This window comes from Chenopodium quinoa, unplaced genomic scaffold (genome assembly GCF_001683475.1).
Source record: "Chenopodium quinoa cultivar QQ74 unplaced genomic scaffold, ASM168347v1, whole genome shotgun sequence".
Classification (NCBI taxonomy): Eukaryota; Viridiplantae; Streptophyta; class Magnoliopsida; order Caryophyllales; family Amaranthaceae; genus Chenopodium; species Chenopodium quinoa.
The window spans coordinates 46,177-71,483 of NW_018744759.1; the positions used below are offsets into that span (position 1 = coordinate 46,177).

The window sequence follows — 25,307 nt, forward strand, 5'->3', positions numbered from 1 at the left end:
ATTCAAACAGAGCTTTTTGAATCAAATAAAACTCAAATGCATTCAACAAAGCTAATTGAATCAAATAAAAGTCAAAAACATCTAAAAAATCTAATTAAATCAAATGAAAGTCAAACACATTCAGACAAACCTATTTGAATCAAATAAAAGTCAAATGTATTCTACAAATCTAACTGAATCAAATGAAAGTAAAAACATCTAAAAAATTCAAATTAAATCATTAAAAGGTCAAACACATTCAAACAAAAGTATATGAATCAAATGAAAGTCAAAAGCATTCTATAAAGCTAATTGAATCAAATGAAAGTCAAACACATTCAAACAAAGCTAATTGAATCAAATCAAAGTAAAACACATTCAAACAAACCAAATTAAATCAAATGAAAGTCAAACATATTCAAACAGAGCATTGAATCAAATGAAAGTCAAACACATTCAAAAAGAGCTTTTTGAATCAAATGAAGTTCAAATGCAATCTACAAAGCTAATTGAATCTAATGAAAGTCAAACACATTCAAACAAAACTAATTGAATCAAATGTAGGTCAAACACATTCAAACAGAGCTTTTTGAATCAAATAAAACTCAAATGCATTCAACAAAGCTAATTGAATCAAACAAAAGTCAAAAACATCTAAAAAAATCTAATTAAATCAAAAGAAAGTCAAACACATTAGGACAAACCTATTTGAATCAAATGAAAGTCAAATGTATTCTACAAATCTATTGAATCAAATGAATGTAAAAACATCTAAAAAATTCAAATTAAATCAATAAATGGTCAAACACATTCAAACAAAAGTATATGAATCAAATGAAAGTCAAAAGCATTCTATAAATCTAATTGAATCAAATGAAAGTCAAACACATTCAAACAAAGCTAATTGAATCAAATCAAAGTAAAACACATTCAAACAAACCAAATTGAATCAAATGAAAGTCAAACATATTCAAACAGAGCATTGAATCAAATGAATGTTAAACACATTCAAAAAGAGCTTTTTGAATCAAATGAAGTTCAAATGCAATATACAAAGCTAATTGAATCAAATGAATTTCAAACACATTCAAACAAAACTAATTGAATCAAATGTAGGTCAAACACATTCAAACAGAGCTTTTTGAATCAAATAAAACTCAAATGCATTCAACAAAGCTAATTGAATCAAACAAAAGTAAAAAACATCTAAAAAAATCTAATTAAATCAAAAGAAAGTCAAAACACATTAAGACAAACCTATTTGAATCAAATGAAAGTCAAATGTATTCTACAAATCTAATTGAATCAAATGAATGTAAAAACATCTAAAAAATTCAAATTAAATCAATAAAAGGTCAAACACATTCAAACAAAACTATATGAATCAAATGAAAGTCAAAAGCATTCTATAAAGCTAATTGAATCAAATGAAAGTCAAACACATTCAAACAAAGCTAATTGAATAATATCAAAGTAAAACACATTCAAACAAACCAAATTGAATCAAATGAAAGTCAAACACATTCAAACAGAGCTAATTGAATCAAATGAAAATCAAACACATTCAAAAAGAGCTTTTTGAATCAAATGAAGTTCAAATGCAATCTACAAAGCTAATTGAATCAAATGAAAGTCAAACACAGTCAAACAAAACTAATTGAATCAAATGAAAGTCAAAAACATTAAAAAAAACCTAATCAAATCAAATGAAAGTCAAACACATTCTAACAAAGCTTTTTGAATCAAATGAAAGTCAAATGCATTCTACAAAGCTAATTGAATCAAATGAAAGTCTAAAACATTCGAACAAAGCCAATTGAATCAAATGAAAGTCAAACACATTCAAACAAAGCTTTTTGAATCAAATGAAAGTCAAATTCATTCAACAAAGCCAATTGAATTAGATGAAAGTCAAACACATTCAAACAACGCTAATTAAATCAAAACAAAGTCAAACACATTCAAACAAACCTAATTGAAACAAATGAAAGTCAAACACATTCAAACAGAGCTAATTGAATAAAATGAAAGTCAAACACATTCAAAAAGAGCTTTTTGAATCAAATGAAGGACAAATACAAAGAAAGCTAATTGAATCAAATGAAAGCCAAACACATTCAAACAAAGCTAATTGAATCAAATGTAAGACAAACTGACCAAGATGGTCAAAGGGTAAATATCCATGATCAAGATGAAGAGGTTCAAAACGATGCTAATGTTCCAAGTAATAGAGAATTGTTTTTGTCCAAAGCATTCTTTACTTCTATACACGGTTTTGGCCCGAAGAGTTTATCACATGGTTACACTTCACTTAGTATAATCAACCTTGTTGAAGGCATCAACTGAAGAACCGTTTTTCCAAGCTTAAACACGGTTTTGATGATTGCTGTTTTATGCATTCATTATGGCGTGAATCAAGGCTTGTGTTGGCTTGTGGTGGGCGTGACTTTTGGGAAGCATTAGCTGAATAAACATCCTCATTACTAGGGGGTTATAGAAGTTAATTTTAGTAGTTGTTGCAAGAATAAAGGAGGCATGAATCAAGGACTTAAAGTGGGGGTTACAAAGCGTGAAAGGGGGAGCTGTTCAGGCATGTACTTGGACGTTTGGAGGACCGTTTGATAGCTTCAAGTGACTGCCATTTCCTTCTTGTTATAGGCTAGTTTTAGCATCTCTTAATTAGCTTGATTCAATATGTGTAATGGAAGTAAGTTGGACGGTTATGAGCCACTTATTTTCCTAGTTAAGTTTATTTTCTTTTGTTGCATTTATCATTGAATGTAAAGGGTCTTGTGACCTTTGGTTTGTACGTGCACTACTATAAAAGTGTACCAAATGATGAATGAAAAAGAATCCAGAAATTTGTCTTAAAACATTGCGTTTGATTGATTAAAACTTGACTTAGAAATTAGTCAATTTTAAGGTCCAAATTTGAGAGCCAAATTTGAAGAGTGTTAGCTTTGGTTGAGTGTTCCCAAATCTAAGACTTTCGTAGTAGAAGAGTGGGTTGAGTGTTCCCTATTCCAAACTACACCAAACGAAGGGTTGAGTGTTCCCCTTTGTTATATCCGAGTCTAGGGTTGAGTGTTCCCCTATTCTCACCTTTCTTTCTTACGTTTTCACTTAGACCCTTTAACAAACTTCGTTGTAACAAGTTTCTCATCTTGTTTACACATCATTTGGCGCGTCAGGTAGGGGGAAAATTTTCTTAAATTTTCCAGAGGGTCGAATACCTACATACCATGGGAGAAAATCAAGATTTGAGGACAGCTTTGGAAGCTCTTAATCGATCCATTGCTAGTCAGGAAAGGTTGGCCGAAACCAATGCCAATCTACAAGGGAACCTTGCTGCCTTGATGGCAAGGCTCATGAACGAGCAAGATAGGAGAGATCAAGGTGACGACCCTCCACCTAGGAGGGAGGATAGGAGTCTTAAAGTGGACGTTCCTGCCTTTGATGGGACTCTTGATCCGGAGAAGTACTTGGAGTGGGAGAAATCCTTGGAAAGGTACTTTGAGTACAAGGACATCCATGAGACGGTTCAACAATATAAGGTAGCCAAAGTCAAACTGAAGGGCTATGGTGACAGTTGGTTGCAAGGAGAACAAAGGGGGCGTACCCTTAGGGTAAGGCTCACATTTCCACTTGGGAAAAGCTGAAGAAAAGAATGAGAGATCGTTTCATCCCACACAATTACAAGCAAGGCCAGTATGTGAAGTGGAGTACCTTACAACAAAACGGGGACTCTGTGGAGGATTACATAAAAGAATTTGATAGACTTGCTATTGTATGTGAAATATCTGAAAATGAAGAGCTCAAATTGGGTCGCTTCATAGCTGGTTTGGATCAAGAATTGCAAGATAAACTTGAAGGTTACACTAACCTCACGTTTAATGAGGCTTGCAAGTTGGTGATTAAGTTTGATGCTAAGAGGAAAAAGAAGAAACCGACTACTAATCCTCAAGTAGTACGTAAACCCTTTTCCCCCTCAAGAGAAAATGCTTCCTTTAGCAAACCAAACAATCCACCAAAGAAGGATACAAAGGATGTCAAAATAGGTGACATTGTGTGTTACAAGTGTGGAGGACGAGGTCATTACAAAAGGGATTGTCCCAACACTAGAGCATTAACCATGCAAGAGGTTAGGCTCATGGCCACGCAAAATATCAATTGGGAGGAGTTTGAGGAAGAAGAAGAGGAAGTTGAAGATGATTGTGATGACTGCATTGCCGAAACAAGGGAGAAGGCTAGTCTCGTGGTTAGGAGAGCATTACAAGCACGTGTAGGAGAGGATACTGCTCCCCAACGTCAACACATTTTCATCACTCGTTGCAAGGTTGGTGAAGAGGTATGTGACTTAATCATAGATGGGGGAAGTGAAGCTAATACCGTGTCTAGAACCTTAGTGTCTAAACTTGGTCTTACTACCACTAATCATCCGCAGCCATACAAGTTGAGTTGGTTAGATTCTAATGCTAGTACTGGAGTAAGGAAGCAATGCATGGTTTCTTTTTGTATTGGTTCTTATTGTGATTCTCAATTGTGTGATGTTGTTTCTATGGATGCTTGTCATATTCTACTTGGTAGACCTTGGCAAACTGATAAAAGGTCTATGCATGATGGGTATCATAACACTTATACCATAGTTCATGAAGGGAGGAAGAAAAAGTTACACCCTTTACCACCACCACGCTTTTCACCATCACGAACACCACAAAAGGAAGTGTCATTACTGTCTTTTAAAGAGTTTGAGAGGGAGTTGGATGGTAAGGGAGAGTTGTACATGTTATACTCCAAAGAAATCCACGAAAAATTTGTTGCCCAAAATCCAAAATTAGCCAGTTTGATTAGGGATTTTGAAGATGTTTTCCCGGACGAGTTACCTAAAGGACTACCACCCATCAGAGGAATTGAGCATCAGATTGATCTCATTCCCGGAGCACCCTTGCCTAATAAGCCAGCCTATAGATGTAACCCTTTAGAAACTAAAGAGTTGCAACGTCAAATTGAAGAGTTAATGGGTATGGGTTATGTGCGTGAGTCCATGAGTCCATGTGCCGTACCTGCCTTGTTGGTCCCTAAAAAGGATGGAACTTGGAGAATGTGTATTGATAGTAGAGCTGTTAATAACATCACTATCAAGTATAGGTTTCCAATTCCAAGACTTGATGACATGCTTGATGAATTAAGTGGTTCCAAAATATTCTCAAAGGTGGATTTGAGAAGTGGCTATCATCAGATTCGTATGAGGGAGGTGATGAATGGAAGACTGCATTCAAGACAAAGCATGGGTTGTATGAGTGGCTCGTGATGCCATTTGGATTGACCAATGCACCTAGCACATTCATGAGATTGATGAACGAGGTGTTGAGGCCATTTCTTGGCAAGTTCGTGGTGGTGTACCTTGATGATATCCTTATTTACTCTAACAATGAGGATGATCATTTAGATCATTTGTTTCAAGTTTTTTCTGTTTTAAGAACGCAAAAATTGTATGGGAAACTTGAAAAATGTGATTTTATGTTATATGAGGTCACTTTTCTTGGTTACATAGTTTCAGGTAATGGCGTGAAGGTGGATCCTTGCAAGGTTGAAGCAATTCAATCATGGCCTAGTCCAAAAACACTCACGGAGGTCCGTTCTTTCCATGGCCTAGCTTCTTTCTATAGAAGATTTATCAAGAATTTTAGCACACTCATGGCTCCTATAACTGAGTGTACTAAGAAGGGGACGTTTGAATGGACGACACAAGCTCAAAAAGGCCTTTGAAGAAGTCAAGGAGAAAATGTGCAACACTCCTATTCTTGCACTCCCTGATTTTTCCAAGCCATTTGAAGTTGAGTGTGACGCAAGTGGGAAGGGGATTGGAGCAGTTTTGATTCAAGAAGGGCGTCCAATTGCTTATTTCAGTGAGAAGTTGAGTCAAGGCAAGTTGAATTATTCCACCTATGATAAAGAGTTCTATGCTATGGTACGAGCTCTAGATCATTGGTCACATTACTTGAGACCACAACCGTTCATATTGCATTCGGACCATGAATCTTTAAGGTTCATCCATGGTCAAAAGAAGTTGAATTCAAGACATGCTAAATGGGTTGAATTCTTGCAAACCTTTAACTTTTCCTCTAAGTGCAAGAGTGGAAAGGCTAATGTTGTTGCTGATGCTTTGTCTAGGAGACATAATTTGCTTGGAATTGTCGAAGCAAAGGTACTTGGGTTCGATTTGATCAAGGAGTATTACCAAGAAGATGATGAACTCAAGGGATAATTGAAAAATGTGTCCATGGAGTCTATGATCTGTTTTCCTTACATAATGGTTTTCTTTTTAAAGGAAATAGATTATGTATTCCAAAATGTCCCATTAGAAGTTTGTTGATACATGAAGCTCATGGGGGAGGACTAGCTGGTCACGTTGGGATTCACAAGACAATGGAGCTTCTCCAAGCTCACTTTTATTGGCCGAAAATGTTAGCCACGGTTCACCATGTGGTTAGTCGTTGTTCTACTTGTCAAAGGGCCAAGATGGTGTTTCACAAAGGTCTTTACAAGCCTTTGCCAGTTCCGGAAAGACCTTGGGAGGATGTGAGCATGGATTTCATTGTGGCTTTACCTAGAACTCAAAGGGGTAAAGACTCGATCATGGTGGTTGTTGATCGGTTTTCAAAAATGGCTCATTTCATTCCTTGTCACAAAACTGAAGATGCCATGAAGGTTGCTAAGCTATACTTTGAAGAGGTGGTTCGTTTTCATGGAGTACCACGCACAATTGTCTCAGATCGTGATACTAAGTTCCTAAGTCATTTTTGGAAGTCTATATGGCGTTTGATGGGGACTAAGTTGCTGTTTTCTACTTCACACCATCCACAAACCGATGGCCAAACTGAAGTGGTGAATAGAATTCTGGGTTCGTTGCTTAGGACCTTGGTTAGTAAGAGTGCTAAGGATTGGGATGTCAAGCTAGCTCATGCCGAGTTTGCTTACAATCGGACTCCTAGTGCTACTACAAAGTACTCTCCTTTTGAAGTAGTATATGGTGTAAATCCTTATGTTCCTATTGATCTCATAGCTTTGCCACAAGACAAGTTCGTTCATGGTGGAGCCAAGGAACAAGCCGAGTTCATGTTGAAGGTCCACAAGGAAGTTAGGAAGAACATTGATAAGGCAAATGAAGTCTACAAGAACCAAGCCAACAAGAGGGTGAAGAACGTGAAGCAATTTGAAGTTGGGGACTTGGTGTGGATTTACATGAGAAAAGAACGTTTTCCTAACAAGAGAAAGAACAAACTTATGCCAAGAGCCGAAGGTCCATTTGAGGTTGTGGGGAAGATCAATGACAATGCGTACAAGATTGATTTAGGTGGAAAATATGGGGTCTCAAGCACTTTCAATGTTGGGGATCTTGCGCCGTATTTTGATGATGATGAATTGAGGACAATTCCTTTTGAAGAAGGGGAGGATGACCAAGATGGTCAAAGGGTAAATATCCATGATCAAGATGAAGAGGTTCAAAACGATGCTAATGTTCCAAGTAATAGAGAATTGTTTTTTGTCCAAAGCATTCTTTACTTCTATACACGGTTTTGGCCCGAAGAGTTTATCACATGGTTACACTTCACTTAGTATAATCAACCTTGTTGAAGGCATCAACTGAAGAACCGTTTTTCCAAGCTTAAACACGGTTTTGATGATTGCTGTTTTATGCATTCATTATGGCGTGAATCAAGGCTTGTGTTGGCTTGTGGTGGGCGTGACTTTTGGGAAGCATTAGCTGAATAAACATCCTCATTACTAGGGGGTTATAGAAGTTAATTTTAGTAGTTGTTGCAAGAATAAAGGAGGCATGAATCAAGGACTTAAAGTGGGGGTTACAAAGCGTGAAAGGGGGAGCTGTTCAGGCATGTACTTGGACGTTTGGAGGACCGTTTGATAGCTTCAAGTGACTGCCATTTCCTTCTTGTTTATAGGCTAGTTTTTAGCATCTCTTAATTAGCTTGATTCAATATGTGTAATGGAAGTAAGTTGGACGGTTATGAGCCACTTATTTTCCTAGTTAAGTTTATTTTCTTTTGTTGCATTTATCATTGAATGTAAAGGGTCTTGTGACCTTTGGTTTGTACGTGCACTACTATAAAAGTGTACCAAATGATGAATGAAAAAGAATCCAGAAATTTGTCTTAAAACATTGCGTTTGATTGATTAAAACTTGACTTAGAAATTAGTCAATTTTAAGGTCCAAATTTGAGAGCCAAATTTGAAGAGTGTTAGCTTTGGTTGAGTGTTCCCAAATCTAAGACTTTCGTAGTAGAAGAGTGGGTTGAGTGTTCCCTATTCCAAACTACACCAAACGAAGGGTTGAGTGTTCCCCTTTGTTATATCCGAGTCTAGGGTTGAGTGTTCCCCTATTCTCACCTTTCTTTCTTACGTTTTCACTTAGACCCTTTAACAAACTTCGTTGTAACAAGTTTCTCATCTTGTTTACACATCATGAAAGTTAAACACATTTAAACAAAGCTATTGAATCAAATAAAAGTCAAATACATTCTACAAAAGCTAATTGAATCAAATGAAAGTCAAACACATTCAAACAAAGCTAATTGAATCAAATGAGAGTCAAATGCATTCACACAAAGCTAATTAAATCAAATAAAAGTAAAATACATTCTACAAAGCTAATTGAATCAAATTAAAAGTCAAACACATTTAAACAAAGCCTTTTAAATCAAATGAAAGTCAAACACATTCAAAAAAAAACCTTTTTAATTTAAATTAAAATCAAACACATTCAAACAAAGCTATTTAAATCAAATGAAAGTGAAATGCATTCTACAAAGCAATTAAATCAAATGAAAGTCAAACACATTCAAACAAAGATATTTGAATCAAATGAAAGTAAAATACATTCTACAAAGCTAATTGGATCAAATGAAAGTCAAACACATTCAAACAAAGCTATTTAAATCAAATGAAAGTCAAATACATTCTACAAAGTTGATTGAATTAAATGAAAGTCAATCACATTTCTACAAAGCTATTTGAATCAAATGAAAGTCAAATACGTTCTAACAAAGCTAATTGTATCAAATGAAAGTCAAACACATTCAAACAAAGTTATTTAAATCAAATGGAAGTGAAATGCATTCTACAAAGCTAATTGAATCAAATGAAAGTTAAACACATTCAAACAAACGCTATTTGAATAAAATGAAAGTCAAATACATTCTACGAAGCTAATTGAATCAATGAAAGTCAAACACATTCATACAAAACTAATTGAATCAAATGAAAGTCAAACACATTCAAACAATGCTTTTAAATCAAATGAAAGTCAAACACATTCAAAAAAAGCTTTTTTAATTTAAATGAAAGTCAAACACATTCAAACAAAGGTATATAAATCAAATGAAAGTGAAATGCATTCTACAAAGCAATTGAATCAAAAGAAAGTCAAACACATTCAAACAAAGCTATTTGAATCAAATGAAAGTCAAATACATTCTACAAAGCAAATTGAATCAAATGAAAGTCAAACACATTCAAACAAAAGCTATTTGAATCAAATGAAAGTCAAATATATTCTACGAAGCTAATTGAATCAAATGAAAGTCAAACACATTCAAAAAAGCTATTTGAATCAAATGAAAGTCAAATACATTCTACAAAACTAATTGAATCAAATGAAAGTTAATCACATTCAAACAAAGCTATTTAAATCAAATGAAAGTAAAACACATTCGAACAAAGCTAATTGAATCAAATGAAAGTCAAACACATTCAAACAAAGCTTTCGAGTCAAATGAAAGTCAAATATATTCTACAAAGCTAATTGAATCAAATGAATGTCAAACACATTCAAACAAAGCTATTTGAATCAAATGAGAGTCAAATATATTCTACGAAGCTAATTGAATCAAATGAAAGTCAAACACATTCAAAAAAAGCTATTTGAATCAAATGAAAGTCAAATACATTCTACAAAACAAATTGAATCAAATGAAAGTCAAATACATTCAAACAAAGCTATTTGAATCAAATGAAAGTCAAATACATTCTACAAAGCTAATTGAATCAAATGAAAGTCAAACACATTCAAACAAAGCTATTTGAATCAATAGAGAGTGAAATAAATTCAAACAAAGCTAATTTAATCAAATAAAAGTAAAATACATTCTAAAAAGCTAATTGAATCAAATGAAAGTCAAACACATTCATACAAAGCTTTTAATTTAAATGAAAGTCAAATACATTCTACAAAGCTAATTGAATCAAATAAAAGTCAAACACATTCAAACAAAGCTATTTGAATCAAATGAAAGTCAAATATATTCTACAAAGCTAATTGAATCAAATGAAAGTCAAACACATTCAAACAAAGTTATTTGATTCAAATGAAAGTTAAATACATTCTACAAAGCTAATTGAATTAAATGAAAGTCAAACATATTCAAGCAAAGCTAAATGAATCAAATGAAAGTCAAACACTTTCAAACAAAGCTAATTGAATCATATGAAATTCAAATATATTCTACAAAGCTAATTGAATCAAATGAAAGTCAATAACAATCAAACAAAGCTATTTGAATCAAATGAAAGTCAAATACATTCTACATAGCTCTTTGAATCAAATGAAAGTCAAATACATTCTACAAAGCTATTTGAATCAAATGAGAGTCAAATACATTCAAGTAAAGCAAATTAAATCACATAAGAGTTAAATACATTCTACAAAGCTAATTGAATCAAATGATAGTTAAACACATTCAAACAAAGCTATTTGAATGAAATAAAAGTCATATACATTCTACAAAGCTAATTGAACCAAATGAAATTTACACCTATTCAAACAAAGCTATTTGAATCAAATGAAAGTCAAACACATTCAATCAAAGCTATTTGAATCAAATGAAAGTCAAATACATTCTACAAAGCTAATTTAATCAAATGAAAGTCAATCACATTCAAACAAAGCTATTTGAATCAAATAAAAGTCAAATACATTCTACAAAGCTATTTGAATCAAATGAAAGTCAAATACATTCTACAAAGCTATTTGAATCAAATGAGAGTCAAATACATTCAAACAAAGCAAATTAAATAAAATAAGAGTCGAATACATTCAACAAAGCTAATTGAATCAAATGATAGTTAAACACATTCAAAACAAAGCTATTTGATTGAAATGAGAGGCATATACATTCTACAAAGCTAATTGAATAATATGAAAGTCAAACACATTCAAACAAAGCCTTTTAAATCAAATGAATGTCAAACACAATAAAAAAAAGCTTTTTAATTTAAGTGAAAGTCAAACACATTCAAATAAAGCTATATAAATCAAATGAAAGTGAAATGCATTCTACAAAACAAATTGAATCAAATGAAATTCAAACACATTCAAACAAGGCTATTTGAATCAAATGAAAGTCAAATTCATTGTACAAAGCTAATTGAATAAAATGAAATTCAAACACATTCAAACAAAGCTATTTGAATCAAATGAAAGTCAAATACATTCTAAAAAGCTAATTGAATTAAATGAAAGTCAAACACATTCAAACAAAGCTAAATGAATCAAATAAAGTTAAACACATTCAAACGAAGCTAATTGAATCATATGAAAGTCAAACACATTCAAACAAAGCTAATTGAATCAAATGAAAGTCAAACAAATTCAATCAAAGCTATTTGAATCAAATGAAAGTCAAATACATTCTACAAAGCTATTTGAATCAAATGAAAGTCAAATACATTCTACAAAACTAATTGAATCAAATGAAAGTTAATCACATTCAAACAAAGCTATTTAAATCAAATGAAAGTAAAACACATTCGAACAAAGCTAATTGAATCAAATGAAAGTCAAACACATTCAAACAAAGCTTTCGAGTCAAATGAAAGTCAAATATATTCTACAAAGCTAATTGAATCAAATGAATGTCAAACATATTCAAACAAAGCTATTTGAATCAAATGAGAGTCAAATATATTCTACGAAGCTAATTGAATCAAATGAAAGTCAAACACATTCAAAAAAAGCTATTTGAATCAAATGAAAGTCAAATACATTCTACAAAGCAAATTGAATCAAATGAAAGTCAAATACATTCAAACAAAGCTATTTGAATCAAATGAAAGTCAAATACATTCTACAAAGCTAATTGAATCAAATGAAAGTCAAACACATTCAAACAAAGCTATTTGAATCAATAGAGAGTGAAATAAATTCAAACAAAGCTAATTTAATCAAATAAAAGTAAAATACATTCTAAAAAGCTAATTGAATCAAATGAAAGTCAAACACATTCATACAAAGCTTTTAATTTAAATGAAAGTCAAATACATTCTACAAAGCTAATTGAATCAAATAAAAGTCAAACACATTCAAACAAAGCTATTTGAATCAAATGAAAGTCAAATATATTCTACAAAGCTAATTGAATCAAATGAAAGTCAAACACATTCAAACAAAGTTATTTGATTCAAATGAAAGTTAAATACATTCTTGACCAATATGGTCAAAGTTCTAATGATTGTGATGCTCCAAGTAGTCAAGGTGAGTTCCAAGTTCAAAGCAATGCAAAGGAGTTGTTTCTATCCAAATCATTCCTTACTCTTTTGCACGGTTTTGGTCCGAAACATTTTACAAGTGGTTACACTTCACTTAGTGTAATTAACCTTGTAGAAAGTATCTAGCAAGTGACGGTTTTCCAAGCTCCAAGTGCAACGGTTACAAGCTGATTGAAGAGCTCCAAGTGCAACGGTTACAAGCTGATTGAAGAGGAGTGATTCATGGCACTTGTTGGGCGTGAATTATGGAGTTTGTTGGCTGAACATTGCACCTCATTATTTGGGGGTTTATGAAGAATAAAGAGGCGTGAATCAAGGCATTAAAATGGGGGTTACACAAGCTTGCATATGGCTGTTTTGGGCGTGTAATTGAAGATGCTCTTTGGATGCTGTTTGGCTGATCATCTTCCCTTGTTTCAAGCCTAGTCTTTAGTTCTTTTAATTAAGTTTAATCTTGTTTGTAAAAGGGGTTAAGTGGGACGTGTATTCTCCACTCATTCCCTTAGTTAATTTACTTTTGTCTATTTTATTTTGTTAATTAAAGTAGGCAAGTGAAAAGGTTGTATTGATGCTATAAATAGCATACTTTGAATGAATGAAAATCATCCAAGATTATTTGCCTAAAAACGTGTGTTTTTGTAATTGAAGTGACTTGAGTTTAGTTCACTTTGTTTTTTCCAAATTTGAGTATCCGAATTTGAAGAGTGTTAGTTTTGGTGAGAGTTCCCAAAATTAGGACTTATAGTTTATGATTTGGTGAGAGTTCCCTCATCTAAACTATCCCAAGCAAACGAGTGAGAGTTCCTCTTTGCTATATCCTTAGCTTAGGGTGAGAGTTCCCCTAACTAAACTGATTACTTGACACTTGAACTTTAAAACCCTTTGAATCTTTTAACTTGTCATTTCTTGTAACAAGGTTTCTCATCTTGTTTACACATCATTTGGCGCGTCAGGTAGGGGGAAATTTTCTTAAATTTTCCAGAGGGGTCGAATACCTACATACCATGGGAGAAAATCAAGACTTGAGGACAGCTTTGGAAGCTCTTAATCGATCCATTGCTAGTCAGGAAAGGTTGGCCGAAACCAATGCCAATCTCCAAGGGAACCTTGCTGCCTTGATGGCAAGGCTCATGAACGAGCAAGATAGGAGAGATCAAGGTGAAGACCCTCCACCTAGGAGGGAGGATAGGAGTCTCAAAGTGGACGTTCCTTCTTTTGATGGGACACTTGATCCAGAGAAGTACTTGGAATGGGAGAAATCCTTGGAAAGGTACTTTGAATACAAGGACATTCATGAGGATGTTCAACGTTTTAAGATTGCCAAAGTCAAGTTGAAAGGCTATGGTGATAGCTGGTTGCAAGGAGAACAAAGAGGGCGTACCCTTAGGGGTAAGGCTCACATTTCCACTTGGGAAAAGCTGAAGAAAAGAATGAGGGATCGTTTCATTCCTCACAATTACAAGCAAAATCAGTATGTGAAATGGAGTACTCTCCAACAAAATGGTGATTCGGTGGAAGACTATATCAAAGAATTTGATAGGCTTGCCATTGTATGTGAAGTGACTGAAAATGAAGAGCTGAAGTTGGGGCGTTTTGTAGCTGGGTTGGAACAAGAGTTACAAGACAAACTTGATGGTTACACTAACCTCACGTTTGTGGAAGCTTGCAAACTTGTGACAAAGTTTGATGCTAAAAGGAAAAGAAAGAAAACGCCTACTACTACTCCAGTGGTACGCAAACCACCCTTCAACTCAAAGGAGGGTTCTTCTTTTAGCAAGCCTAATGAGCCACCAAAGAGGAACACGAAAGACTTCAAGCTTAGTGACATTGTATGTTACAAGTGTGGAGGTAGAGGACATTATAAAAAAGATTGTCCTAATTCAAGAGCCTTAACCATGCAAGAGGTTAAACTCATAGCCACCCAAAGCATCAATTGGGAGGAATTTGAGTCTGAAGAAGAGAAGGAGGTGACCCCGTACGAAAAGGAAGAGGAGGAGGACCAATGCTATCCTGAAATGGGGGACAAAACAAACCTGGTGGTTAGGAGAGCTTTGCAAGCTCGTGTGGAGGAACCTTTGGCGCCACAAAGACAACACATTTTCATCACCAAATGTAAAGTTGGTGACGAGGTATGTGATTTAATTATTGATGGGGGCAGTGAGGCTAATACTATGTCAAAAACCTTAGTATCTAAACTAGGTCTTACCACCACAAATCATCCACATCCTTACAAATTGAGTTGGTTAGATTCTAATGCTAGTACTGGGGTTAGAAAGCAATGTATGGTGAATTTTTCGATTGGTTCATATCATGATAGTCAATTATGTGATGTTGTTTTAATGGATGCTTGTCATATTCTTCTTGGAAGACCGTGGCAATCTGACAAAAAATCTATCCATGATGGGTACCATAACACCTACACTATCACTCACCAAGGGAAACAAAAGAAATTGCACCCTTTACCACCCCACGGTTTTCACAACCACAAAAGCCACAAATTTCTTTATTGTCTTGTAAAGAGTTTGAGAGGGAGTTTGAGGGTGAGGAAGAGATATTCGTGTTGTACTCTAAAGAAATCCATGGAAAATTTGTGAGTCAAAACCCTAAACTTGCCAAACTGATTAAAGAGTTTGAGGATGTTTTTTCCGGATGAGTTACCTAAGGGATTACCACCCTTGAGAGGAATTGAGCATCAAATCGATCTCATTCCAGGCGCACCTCTACCAAATAAACCTGCCTATAGATGTAACCCTTTAGAAACTAAGGAGTTGCAAAGACAAATTGAAGAATTGATGGGTATGGGCTATGTGCGTGAGTCTATGAGTCCATGTGCGGTTCCTGCCTTGTTGGTTCCTAAAAAGGATGGAACTTGGCGTATGTGCATTGATAGTAGAGCTGTTAACAATATTACTATCAAGTACAGGTTTCCAATCCCAAGACTGGATGATATGCTGGACGAATTGAGTGGTTCAAATGTATTCTCAAAAGTTGATTTGAGAAGTGGTTACCATCAAATTCGTATGAGGGAAGGTGATGAATGGAAGACTGCATTCAAGACAAAGCATGGGTTGTATGAATGGCTTGTGATGCCGTTTGGATTGACCAATGCACCTAGCACGTTCATGAGATTAATGAACGAGGTGTTGAGGCCATTTCTTGGCAAGTTCGTGGTGGTGTACCTTGATGACATCCTTATTTACTCTAAAAATGAGGATGAACATTTAGAACATTTGTTTCAAGTTTTTTCTGTTTTAAGAACTCAAAAATTGTATGGAAAACTTGAAAAATGTGATTTTATGTTATATGAGGTCACTTTTCTTGGTTACATAGTTTCAGGTGGTGGCGTGAAGGTGGATCCTTGCAAGGTTGAAGCAATTCAATCATGGCCTAGTCCAAAAACACTCACGGAGGTCCGTTCTTTCCATGGCCTAGCTTCTTTCTATAGAAGATTTATCAAGAATTTTAGCACACTCATGGCTCCTATAACTGAGTGTACTAAGAAGGGGACGTTTGAATGGACTACACAAGCTCAAAAGGCCTTTGAAGAAGTCAAGGAGAAAATGTGCAACACTCCTATTCTTGCACTCCCTGATTTTTCCAAGCCATTTGAAGTTGAGTGTGACGCAAGTGGGAAAGGGATTGGAGCAGTTTTGATTCAAGAAGGGCGTCCAATTGCTTATTTCAGTGAAAAGTTGAGTCAAGGCAAGTTGAACTATTCCACCTATGATAAAGAGTTCTATGCTATGGTACGAGCTCTAGATCATTGGTCACACTACTTGAGACCACAACCGTTCATATTACATTCGGACCATGAATCTCTAAGGTTCATCCATGGTCAAAAGAAGTTGAATTCAAGACATGCTAAATGGGTTGAATTCTTGCAAACCTTTAACTTTTCCTCTAAATACAAGAGTGGAAAGGCTAATGTTGTTGCGGATGCCTTATCTAGGAGACACAATTTGCTTGGAGTTGTCGAAGCAAAAGTTCTTGGGTTTGATTTGATCAAAGCATACTACAAGGAGGATGGAGATTTCATTGAAATAATACAGAAATGTGTCCATGGAGTATATGACTTATTTTCCTTACATGATGACTTTCTTTTTAAGGGAAATCGGTTATGCATTCCTAAGTGTCCAATTAGAAGCTTGTTGATTCATGAGGCTCATGGAGGAGGTCTAGCTGGTCACGTGGGGATTCAAAAAACAATGGAGCTTCTTCAAGCTCACTTTTATTGGCCGAAGATGTTAGCCACGGTTCATCATGTGGTTAGTCGTTGTTCTACTTGTCAAAGGGCCAAGATGGTGTTTCACAAAGGTCTCTACAAGCCTTTGCCAGTTCCGGAGAGACCTTGGGAAGATGTGAGCATGGATTTCATTGTGGCTTTACCTAGAACTCAAAGGGGTAAAGACTCAATCATGGTGGTTGTTGATCGGTTTTTCAAAAATGGCTCATTTCATTCCTTGTCACAAAACCGAAGATGCTATGAAAGTGGCTAAGTTATACTTTGAAGAAGTGGTTCGTTTTCATGGGGTGCCACGCACCATTGTGTCCGATCGTGATACAAAATTTCTTAGTCATTTTTGGAAATCAATATGGCGTCTAATGGGAACAAAGTTGCTGTTTTCTACTTCACACCATCCACAAACCGATGGGCAAACTGAAGTGGTGAATAGAATTCTGGGTTCGTTGCTTAGGACCTTGGTTAGTAAGAGTGCTAAGGATTGGGATGTCAAGCTAGCTCATGCCGAGTTTGCTTACAATCGGACTCCTAGTGCTACTACAAAGTACTCTCCTTTTGAAGTAGTCTATGGTGTCAATCCTTATGTTCCTATTGATCTCATAGCTTTGCCACAAGACAAGTTCGTTCATGGTGGAGCTAAGGAACAAGCCGAGTTCATGTTGAAGGTCCACAATGTTGTAGCCAAGCCTAACAACTTGGTTATGGACATTTCATTGGTTCAAGATGTAGCATCATGCGTTGGTGCTATGCATTCTATCATTGGGCAGCAAGATATTCAACCACTTGAATTTCTTGTTGTTCTTATTAATTAGTTCGTTTTACTTCTTTTATGCTTTGAATAAGTTGTAAACTTTAATCTTCTTTTAAGTTTGCAAATTAGTTATGTTCTTTAGTTCTTTTAGCTGAACATGTAATGTTACATTCACACAACAAGTACAAGATCAAGATGCATCACAAGAGCAGCCGTTTAAGCTTGTGAAGAAGACCTAAAACCGAAACTGATTTGGAGGGATTTTAAGGCTCTAACTTGGATGTTACAATCAGCTTCAATGAGGAGTTACAAGCTTTCAATTGAGCCTTCAAGTGGCCGTTTACTTCAGCTAGCAACAGCTACACTCAAGAGACGTCCAAGTTCATCCTTGTCCACATCCATTCAAGCTTGATTCAAGGCTTGAAATAAGGAAGAGTTACACATCAATTGCTGTTTGAAAATGGGCGTGAAAAGGGGAGCTGTTACGACTCCAAGCTGCTGCTATATGGGCGTGAATCAAGGGGAGGTTACACTTGCTTGTTTCTGATTTTATTTGCTCTTGATGTATCTAGTTAAGCAAGGCTTCTTTTATTAATGTATCTAGGCTACAAAAACTGATTTGTACTTAGTTTGAACGTGTAACAAGTGAGCTAAAAGCCACTTAACTTAGCTTGTACTTAAGATGCTTGTTCACTATAAATAGCAAGCAAATGTGAATGAAAAATCAGATGATTCAAAACAAACAACTTTGTCTTTATACACGTTTCTTGGATTAGAAACTAACCAGAAATTCTTGGACTTAGAATTTCGTTCCTTTGCTTAGTTAGCTAGTTTAGGCTACTAGTTAGCTTGTGATCTTAGGAATCCAATTCGTTTCTTAGTGGTGTGACTTTATCTAAGAAGCCATTTGGTTCTTTAGCCTTAACTATCCTTGGTTTAACCCTTGTATGTTTCGAGTGTCACTCCAAATATACAACATTTGGCGCTAGAAGGAGGGGGATCTAGCAAACAATACCCAAACACATACCCCAAACACATACCCAAACACAAACCATGTCCGACATTCCACCCCTAATTGGCAAGAATATGTCAATAAGGTTGCACAAGAGAAAGAAGATATGGAGCAACGAATGCAATACTTGCAAGGTCAGCTAAGAGACCTTTCTATCAAATTGCGACAACAAAAAGAGGGAGTACCCAATCATAGTGATGAAGAAGTGAGTGAATCTAATTTCAATCACAATGATAGGCCTTATCATGAAAGAGAAAGGTCACGGCCTAACAATGACATCAAGGCTGACATTCCGGAGTATGATGGCAAACTCGATGCTGATGAGTTTGTAGAATGGCTTAGAACGGTGGAAAGAGTGTTTGACTACAAGCAAACACCGGAAGAAAAGAAGGTGAAAATTGTAGCCTTGAAGTTAAGAAAATATGCCTCAACTTGGTGGGCTAGCGTGTGTGCCAAGAGGGAAAGGCAAGACAAGGAGAAAGTAAGATCGTGGATCAAAATGAAGAAGTTGCTTAAACAGAAGTTTCTTCCCACATACTATGTGCAAGAAAACTTTTCCAAGTTCCACAACCTCAAACAAGGTACGAAATCAGTAGAAGAATATGCTAGAGAGTTTGAAGGGTTTGTTATGAAATGTGGAGTGGAGGAAGACGAACCTCAAACATTGGTGCGCTTCTTGGGAGGACTTGACCCTAAGATAGCCAATGTGGCCGAACTACATCCTTACTCTACCCTTGAAGAGCTCATTATCTTAGCACATAAGATTGAGCAGCAACAAAAAGCAAGAGGCAAAAGTGAATCATCACGTTTTGCATCTCAAACCTCATTTCCCCAAAAGAAGCAAATATCCAATTTCTCTCCATTCAAACCCACGTCCAACCAGCCTACTCCTAAACCACCTTCACAAAACACCCAAAATTCCAACCCAAAACCAGCTCCAAGAAGATGTTTTCGGTGTCAAGGCCTTGGACATTTGGCTAGTGATTGTCCAAATAAAAGGATTGTCACTTTGATTGAGCATGAAGAGGAGGACGAATTAGAGCATGAAGTGGACAGCAACCTCGAGGAGAATGATGAGTATGCGTGTCTTGGACCAGACGAGGGAGAATGCTTGGTGGTTCGACGCACACTAAGCAATATAATTGGCCAAGAAGGAAGTTTGCAACGTGAGGCAATCTTTCACACTCGTTGTACCATTGGTGGAAAGGTATGTACCTTGATTATTGATGGAGGTAGTTGCACCAATGTAGCTTCACAAGTAATGATAGACAAACTGAAACTTAAAACCGTCCCTCACCCTAAGCCTTATGTGATTCAATGGCTAAACCATGGTAAAGGAATTCAAGTAACACAACAAGTCTTGTTATCATTTAGCATTGGTAAAACTTATGAGGAAGAATTGTGGTGTGATGTTATACCTATGGATGCATGTCATATTTTACTTGGTAGACCTTGGTTGTTTGATAGACGTGTGATGCATGATGGGTATAAAAATACATATTCCTTCACCAAGGATGGACGAAAAATACTTCTTACCCCCCTAAACTTCAAAAACGGACACCCCATTTCCACACCCCCTACTTCCCTTACCACTCTCATAAAATCAGAATTGCATGAGTATAAAACTCACAAACAATTCATTTTAAGCCAACTTGATACTCCTTCCAAACCTTCACAAGAAAAGCCGCATCCTCTCCTCACCCCTCTTCTCAAAACCTTTTCCCATGTTTTCCCCGAAGACATTCCCCATGGCTTACCCCCAAAACGTGACATACAACACAAAATTGATCTTGTTCCCGGATCAATGCTCCCAAACAAACCAGCCTATAGAACCACCCCAAAAGAAACCGAAGAGATTAAGCGGCAAGTGGAAGAATTACTATCCAAGGGTCTTATTCGTAAGTCTCTTAGTCCATGTGCTTGTCCTACTTTGATTGTGCCTAAGAAGAATGGAGAATGGAGAATGTGTGTTGATAGTAGGTCAATCAATAAAATCACTATCAAGTACCGGTTTCCTATTCCAAGGTTGAATGATTTGCTTGATGAATTGTGTGGTTCTAAAGTGTTCTCTAAAATTGATTTGAGAAGTGGCTATCATCAAATTCGAATTTTCGAAGGAGATGAATGGAAAACCGCTTTCAAGACAAAGGAGGGCCTCTATGAATGGCTTGTGATGCCATTTGGTTTGTCTAATGCACCATCTACATTTATGCGCCTTATGAATCAGGTTATGCAACCTTTCATGGGTAAATTTGTTGTAGTTTATTTTGATGACATTTTGGTGTATAGTAGGGAGGAAGAAGAGCATTCTATGCATTTGCAACAGGTTTTTGAAGCCCTTGAACGTGAGAAGTTGTATGGTAACTTAGAGAAGTGTCATTTCTTCACTTCCCAAGTTATTTTTCTTGGCTTCAAAGTTTCGTCACAAGGCATTGAAGTTGATGAAAAGAAAGTTGCTGCAATTCGTGAGTGGCCTACGCCACAAACCGTTCAACAAGTTCGAAGCTTTCATGGACTTGCTTCTTTCTATAGAAGATTTGTACGGAACTTTAGCACTCTCATGGCACCTATCACGGAACTAACTAAAAATCAGAAGTTAGTTTGGAATGATAAGGCTCAAAGGGCCTTTGATGAGGTAAAACATCAACTTACTAGTGCACCTATTCTTGCTTTGCCTAACTTTGATGAAGTTTTTGAAGTTGAGTGCGATGCTAGTGGAGTTGGTATTGGTGCTGTTTTGTCACAAGTTGGGCGTCCCCTTGCCTACTTTAGTGAAAAACTCAATGAAGCACAACGGAAGTATAGCACCTATGATAAGGAGTTCTTTGCTCTTGTTCGAGCTTTGGACCATTGGAGACATTACCTCATTTCCAAGGAGTTCATCCTTCATTCTGATCATGAAGCTCTCAAGTATCTTCAAAGCCAACAAAAACTCCAACCTCGCCATGCCAAATGGGTGGAGTATTTGCAAGCTTTTCATTTCGTGATCAAGCATAGGAGAGGCGCCATGAACAAAGGGGCTGATGCGCTTTCAAGAAGATACACACTCTTGAACTCGTTCAAAGCAAGGGTGATTAGTGTTGATGATGTAAAAGCAAGTTACCACAATGATCATGACTTTGGTGATTTGTTTTTAAAATGTTCTAATCATGCTTACAAAGATTATTACATTTTAGATGGCTATTTGTTCAAAGGAAACAGGTTGTGCATTCCAAGATCAAGCCTAAGAGAATCTCTTATCAAAGAGTTTCATGAAGGAGGAATGGCGGGACATTTTGGCATAGAGAAGACTACCCTTCTTGTCCAAGAATACTTTCATTGGCCTAGATTGGTCCGTGATGTGGAGTTCATTGTGAAGAGATGCGTGACATGTCAAAAGGCCAAGAGTCATAGTCTACCTCAAGGCTATCTTTTGCCCTTACCTATTCCGCAAGCACCATGGGAGGATATTAGTCTTGATTTCGTTGTGGGACTTCCTATCACCCAACGAAAGAAAGATTCTATAATGGTTGTTGTTGATCGATTTTCTAAAATGGCTCATTTTATTGCTTGTCATACAACTTATGATGCTACTCATGTTGCTAACTTGTTTTTCAATGAGATTGTTCGTTTACATGGTGTACCTAAATCCATGGTGAGTGATCGTGATCCAAAATTTCTAAGTCATTTTTGGCTTACATTATGGAGGAAGATGGGCACGAAATTGAACTTTAGCACTTCAAGTCATCCTCAAACAGATGGCCAAACCGAAGTGACTAATAGAACTTTGGGATCCTTGTTGCGTTCTTTGGCTACTAAACGTCCCAAGCAATGGGAAGAGATGCTTCCTCATGCGGAGTTTGCTTACAATCGTGTGCCTAGCAAGACAACAGGTTTGAGTCCTTTTGAAGTGGTGTATGGATTCAATCCGTGCACTCCTATTGACCTCACTCCCATTCCCTCACCAAGCAAGTTCAGCAAAGATGCCGAGGTGCGTGCAAACGAAATCAAGTCTATGCATGAGCAAGTTCGTTCCAAAATTGAACAAGCTAATGCAAAGACTAAGGCATACTATGACAAGAAACGAAAGGAGGTCCATTTTCAGCCCGGTGACTTAGTTTGGATTCATCTTCGAAAGGAAAGATTTCCTTCCAAAAGACGGTCCAAGGTTAGTCCTCGTAGTGATGGTCCATTTGCCATTGTTGAAAAGGTGAATGATAATGCTTACAAGGTTGAGTTGCCCGGAGATTATGGTGTTTCTAGCACCTTTAATGTGGCTGATTTGTCACCTTATTATGATGAGTTTGAAGAGTTGCCGAGTTTGAGGGCAAACTCTTTTCAAGAAGGGGGGAATGTTGTAGCCAAGCCTAACAACTTGGTTATGGACATTTCATTGGTTCAAGATGTAGCATCATGCGTTGGTGCTATGCATTCTATCATTGGGCAGCAAGATATTCAACCACTTGAATTTCTTGTTGTTCTTATTAATTAGTTCGTTTTACTTCTTTTATGCTTTGAATAAGTTGTAAACTTTAATCTTCTTTTAAGTTTGCAAATTAGTTATGTTCTTTAGTTCTTTTAGCTGAACATGTAATGTTACATTCACACAACAAGTACAAGATCAAGATGCATCACAAGAGCAGCCGTTTAAGCTTGTGAAGAAGACCTAAAACCGAAACTGATTTGGAGGGATTTTAAGGCTCTAACTTGGATGTTACAATCAGCTTCAATGAGGAGTTACAAGCTTTCAATTGAGCCTTCAAGTGGCCGTTTACTTCAGCTAGCAACAGCTACACTCAAGAGACGTCCAAGTTCATCCTTGTCCACATCCATTCAAGCTTGATTCAAGGCTTGAAATAAGGAAGAGTTACACATCAATTGCTGTTTGAAAATGGGCGTGAAAAGGGGAGCTGTTACGACTCCAAGCTGCTGCTATATGGGCGTGAATCAAGGGGAGGTTACACTTGCTTGTTTCTGATTTTATTTGCTCTTGATGTATCTAGTTAAGCAAGGCTTCTTTTATTAATGTATCTAGGCTACAAAAACTGATTTGTACTTAGTTTGAACGTGTAACAAGTGAGCTAAAAGCCACTTAACTTAGCTTGTACTTAAGATGCTTGTTCACTATAAATAGCAAGCAAATGTGAATGAAAAATCAGATGATTCAAAACAAACAACTTTGTCTTTATACACGTTTCTTGGATTAGAAACTAACCAGAAATTCTTGGACTTAGAATTTCGTTCCTTTGCTTAGTTAGCTAGTTTAGGCTACTAGTTAGCTTGTGATCTTAGGAATCCAATTCGTTTCTTAGTGGTGTGACTTTATCTAAGAAGCCATTTGGTTCTTTAGCCTTAACTATCCTTGGTTTAACCCTTGTATGTTTCGAGTGTCACTCCAAATATACAACACACAAGGAAGTTAGGAAGAACATTGAGAAAGCAAATGAAGTCTACAAGAAACAAGCCAACAAGAGGGTGAAAAACGTGAAGCAATTTGAAGTTGGTGACTTAGTGTGGATTTACATGAGGAAAGAGAGGTTTCCTAGCAAAAGAAAAAACAAGCTTATGCCAAGAGCCGAAGGTCCATTTGAAATCGTGGAAAAGATCAATGACAATGCATACAAGGTTGATTTGGGGGGCCAATTTGGTGTCTCAAGCACATTCAACGTTGGGGACCTTGCTCCATACTTTGATGATGACGAATTGAGGGCAATTCCTTTTGAAGAAGGGGAGGATGACCAATATGGTCAAAGTTCTAATGATTGTGATGCTCCAAGTAGTCAAGGTGAGTTCCAAGTTCAAAGCAATGCAAAGGAGTTGTTTCTATCCAAATCATTCCTTACTCTTTTGCACGGTTTTGGTCCGAAACATTTTACAAGTGGTTACACTTCACTTAGTGTAATTAACCTTGTAGAAAGTATCTAGCAAGTGACGGTTTTCCAAGCTCCAAGTGCAACGGTTACAAGCTGATTGAAGAGCTCCAAGTGCAACGGTTACAAGCTGATTGAAGAGGAGTGATTCATGGCACTTGTTGGGCGTGAATTATGGAGTTTGTTGGCTGAACATTGCACCTCATTATTTGGGGGTTATGAAGAATAAAGAGGCGTGAATCAAGGCATTAAAATGGGGGTTACACAAGCTTGCATATGGCTGTTTTGGGCGTGTAATTGAAGATGCTCTTTGGATGCTGTTTGGCTGATCATCTTCCCTTGTTTCAAGCCTAGTCTTTAGTTCTTTTAATTAAGTTTAATCTTGTTTGTAAAAGGGGTTAAGTGGGACGTGTATTCTCCACTCATTCCCTTAGTTAATTTACTTTTGTCTATTTTATTTTGTTAATTAAAGTAGGCAAGTGAAAAGGTTGTATTGATGCTATAAATAGCATACTTTGAATGAATGAAAATCATCCAAGATTATTTGCCTAAAAACGTGTGTTTTTGTAATTGAAGTGACTTGAGTTTAGTTCACTTTGTTTTTCCAAATTTGAGTATCCGAATTTGAAGAGTGTTAGTTTTGGTGAGAGTTCCCAAAATTAGGACTTATAGTTTATGATTTGGTGAGAGTTCCCTCATCTAAACTATCCCAAGCAAACGAGTGAGAGTTCCTCTTTGCTATATCCTTAGCTTAGGGTGAGAGTTCCCCTAACTAAACTGATTACTTGACACTTGAACTTTAAAACCCTTTGAATCTTTTAACTTGTCATTTCTTGTAACAAGGTTTCTCATCTTGTTTACACATCAATTCTACAAAGCTAATTGAATTAAATGAAAGTCAAACATATTCAA

The 25,307-nt window shown here is 36.3% G+C and overlaps 1 protein-coding gene across 1 annotated transcript; it reads left to right on the forward strand.

Moving 5' to 3' along the window:
* The first annotated feature begins 3,646 nt into the window (after positions 1 to 3,646).
* LOC110703760 lies at positions 3,647 to 6,247 on the forward strand. The gene is made up of 4 exons (XM_021881546.1): positions 3,647 to 4,521; positions 4,567 to 5,049; positions 5,128 to 5,191; positions 6,116 to 6,247. Exons 1-4 carry the CDS (start codon positions 3,647 to 3,649, stop codon positions 6,245 to 6,247), a joined length of 1,554 nt encoding a protein of 517 aa, XP_021737238.1.
* Positions 6,248 to 25,307: the final 19,060 nt, after the last annotated feature.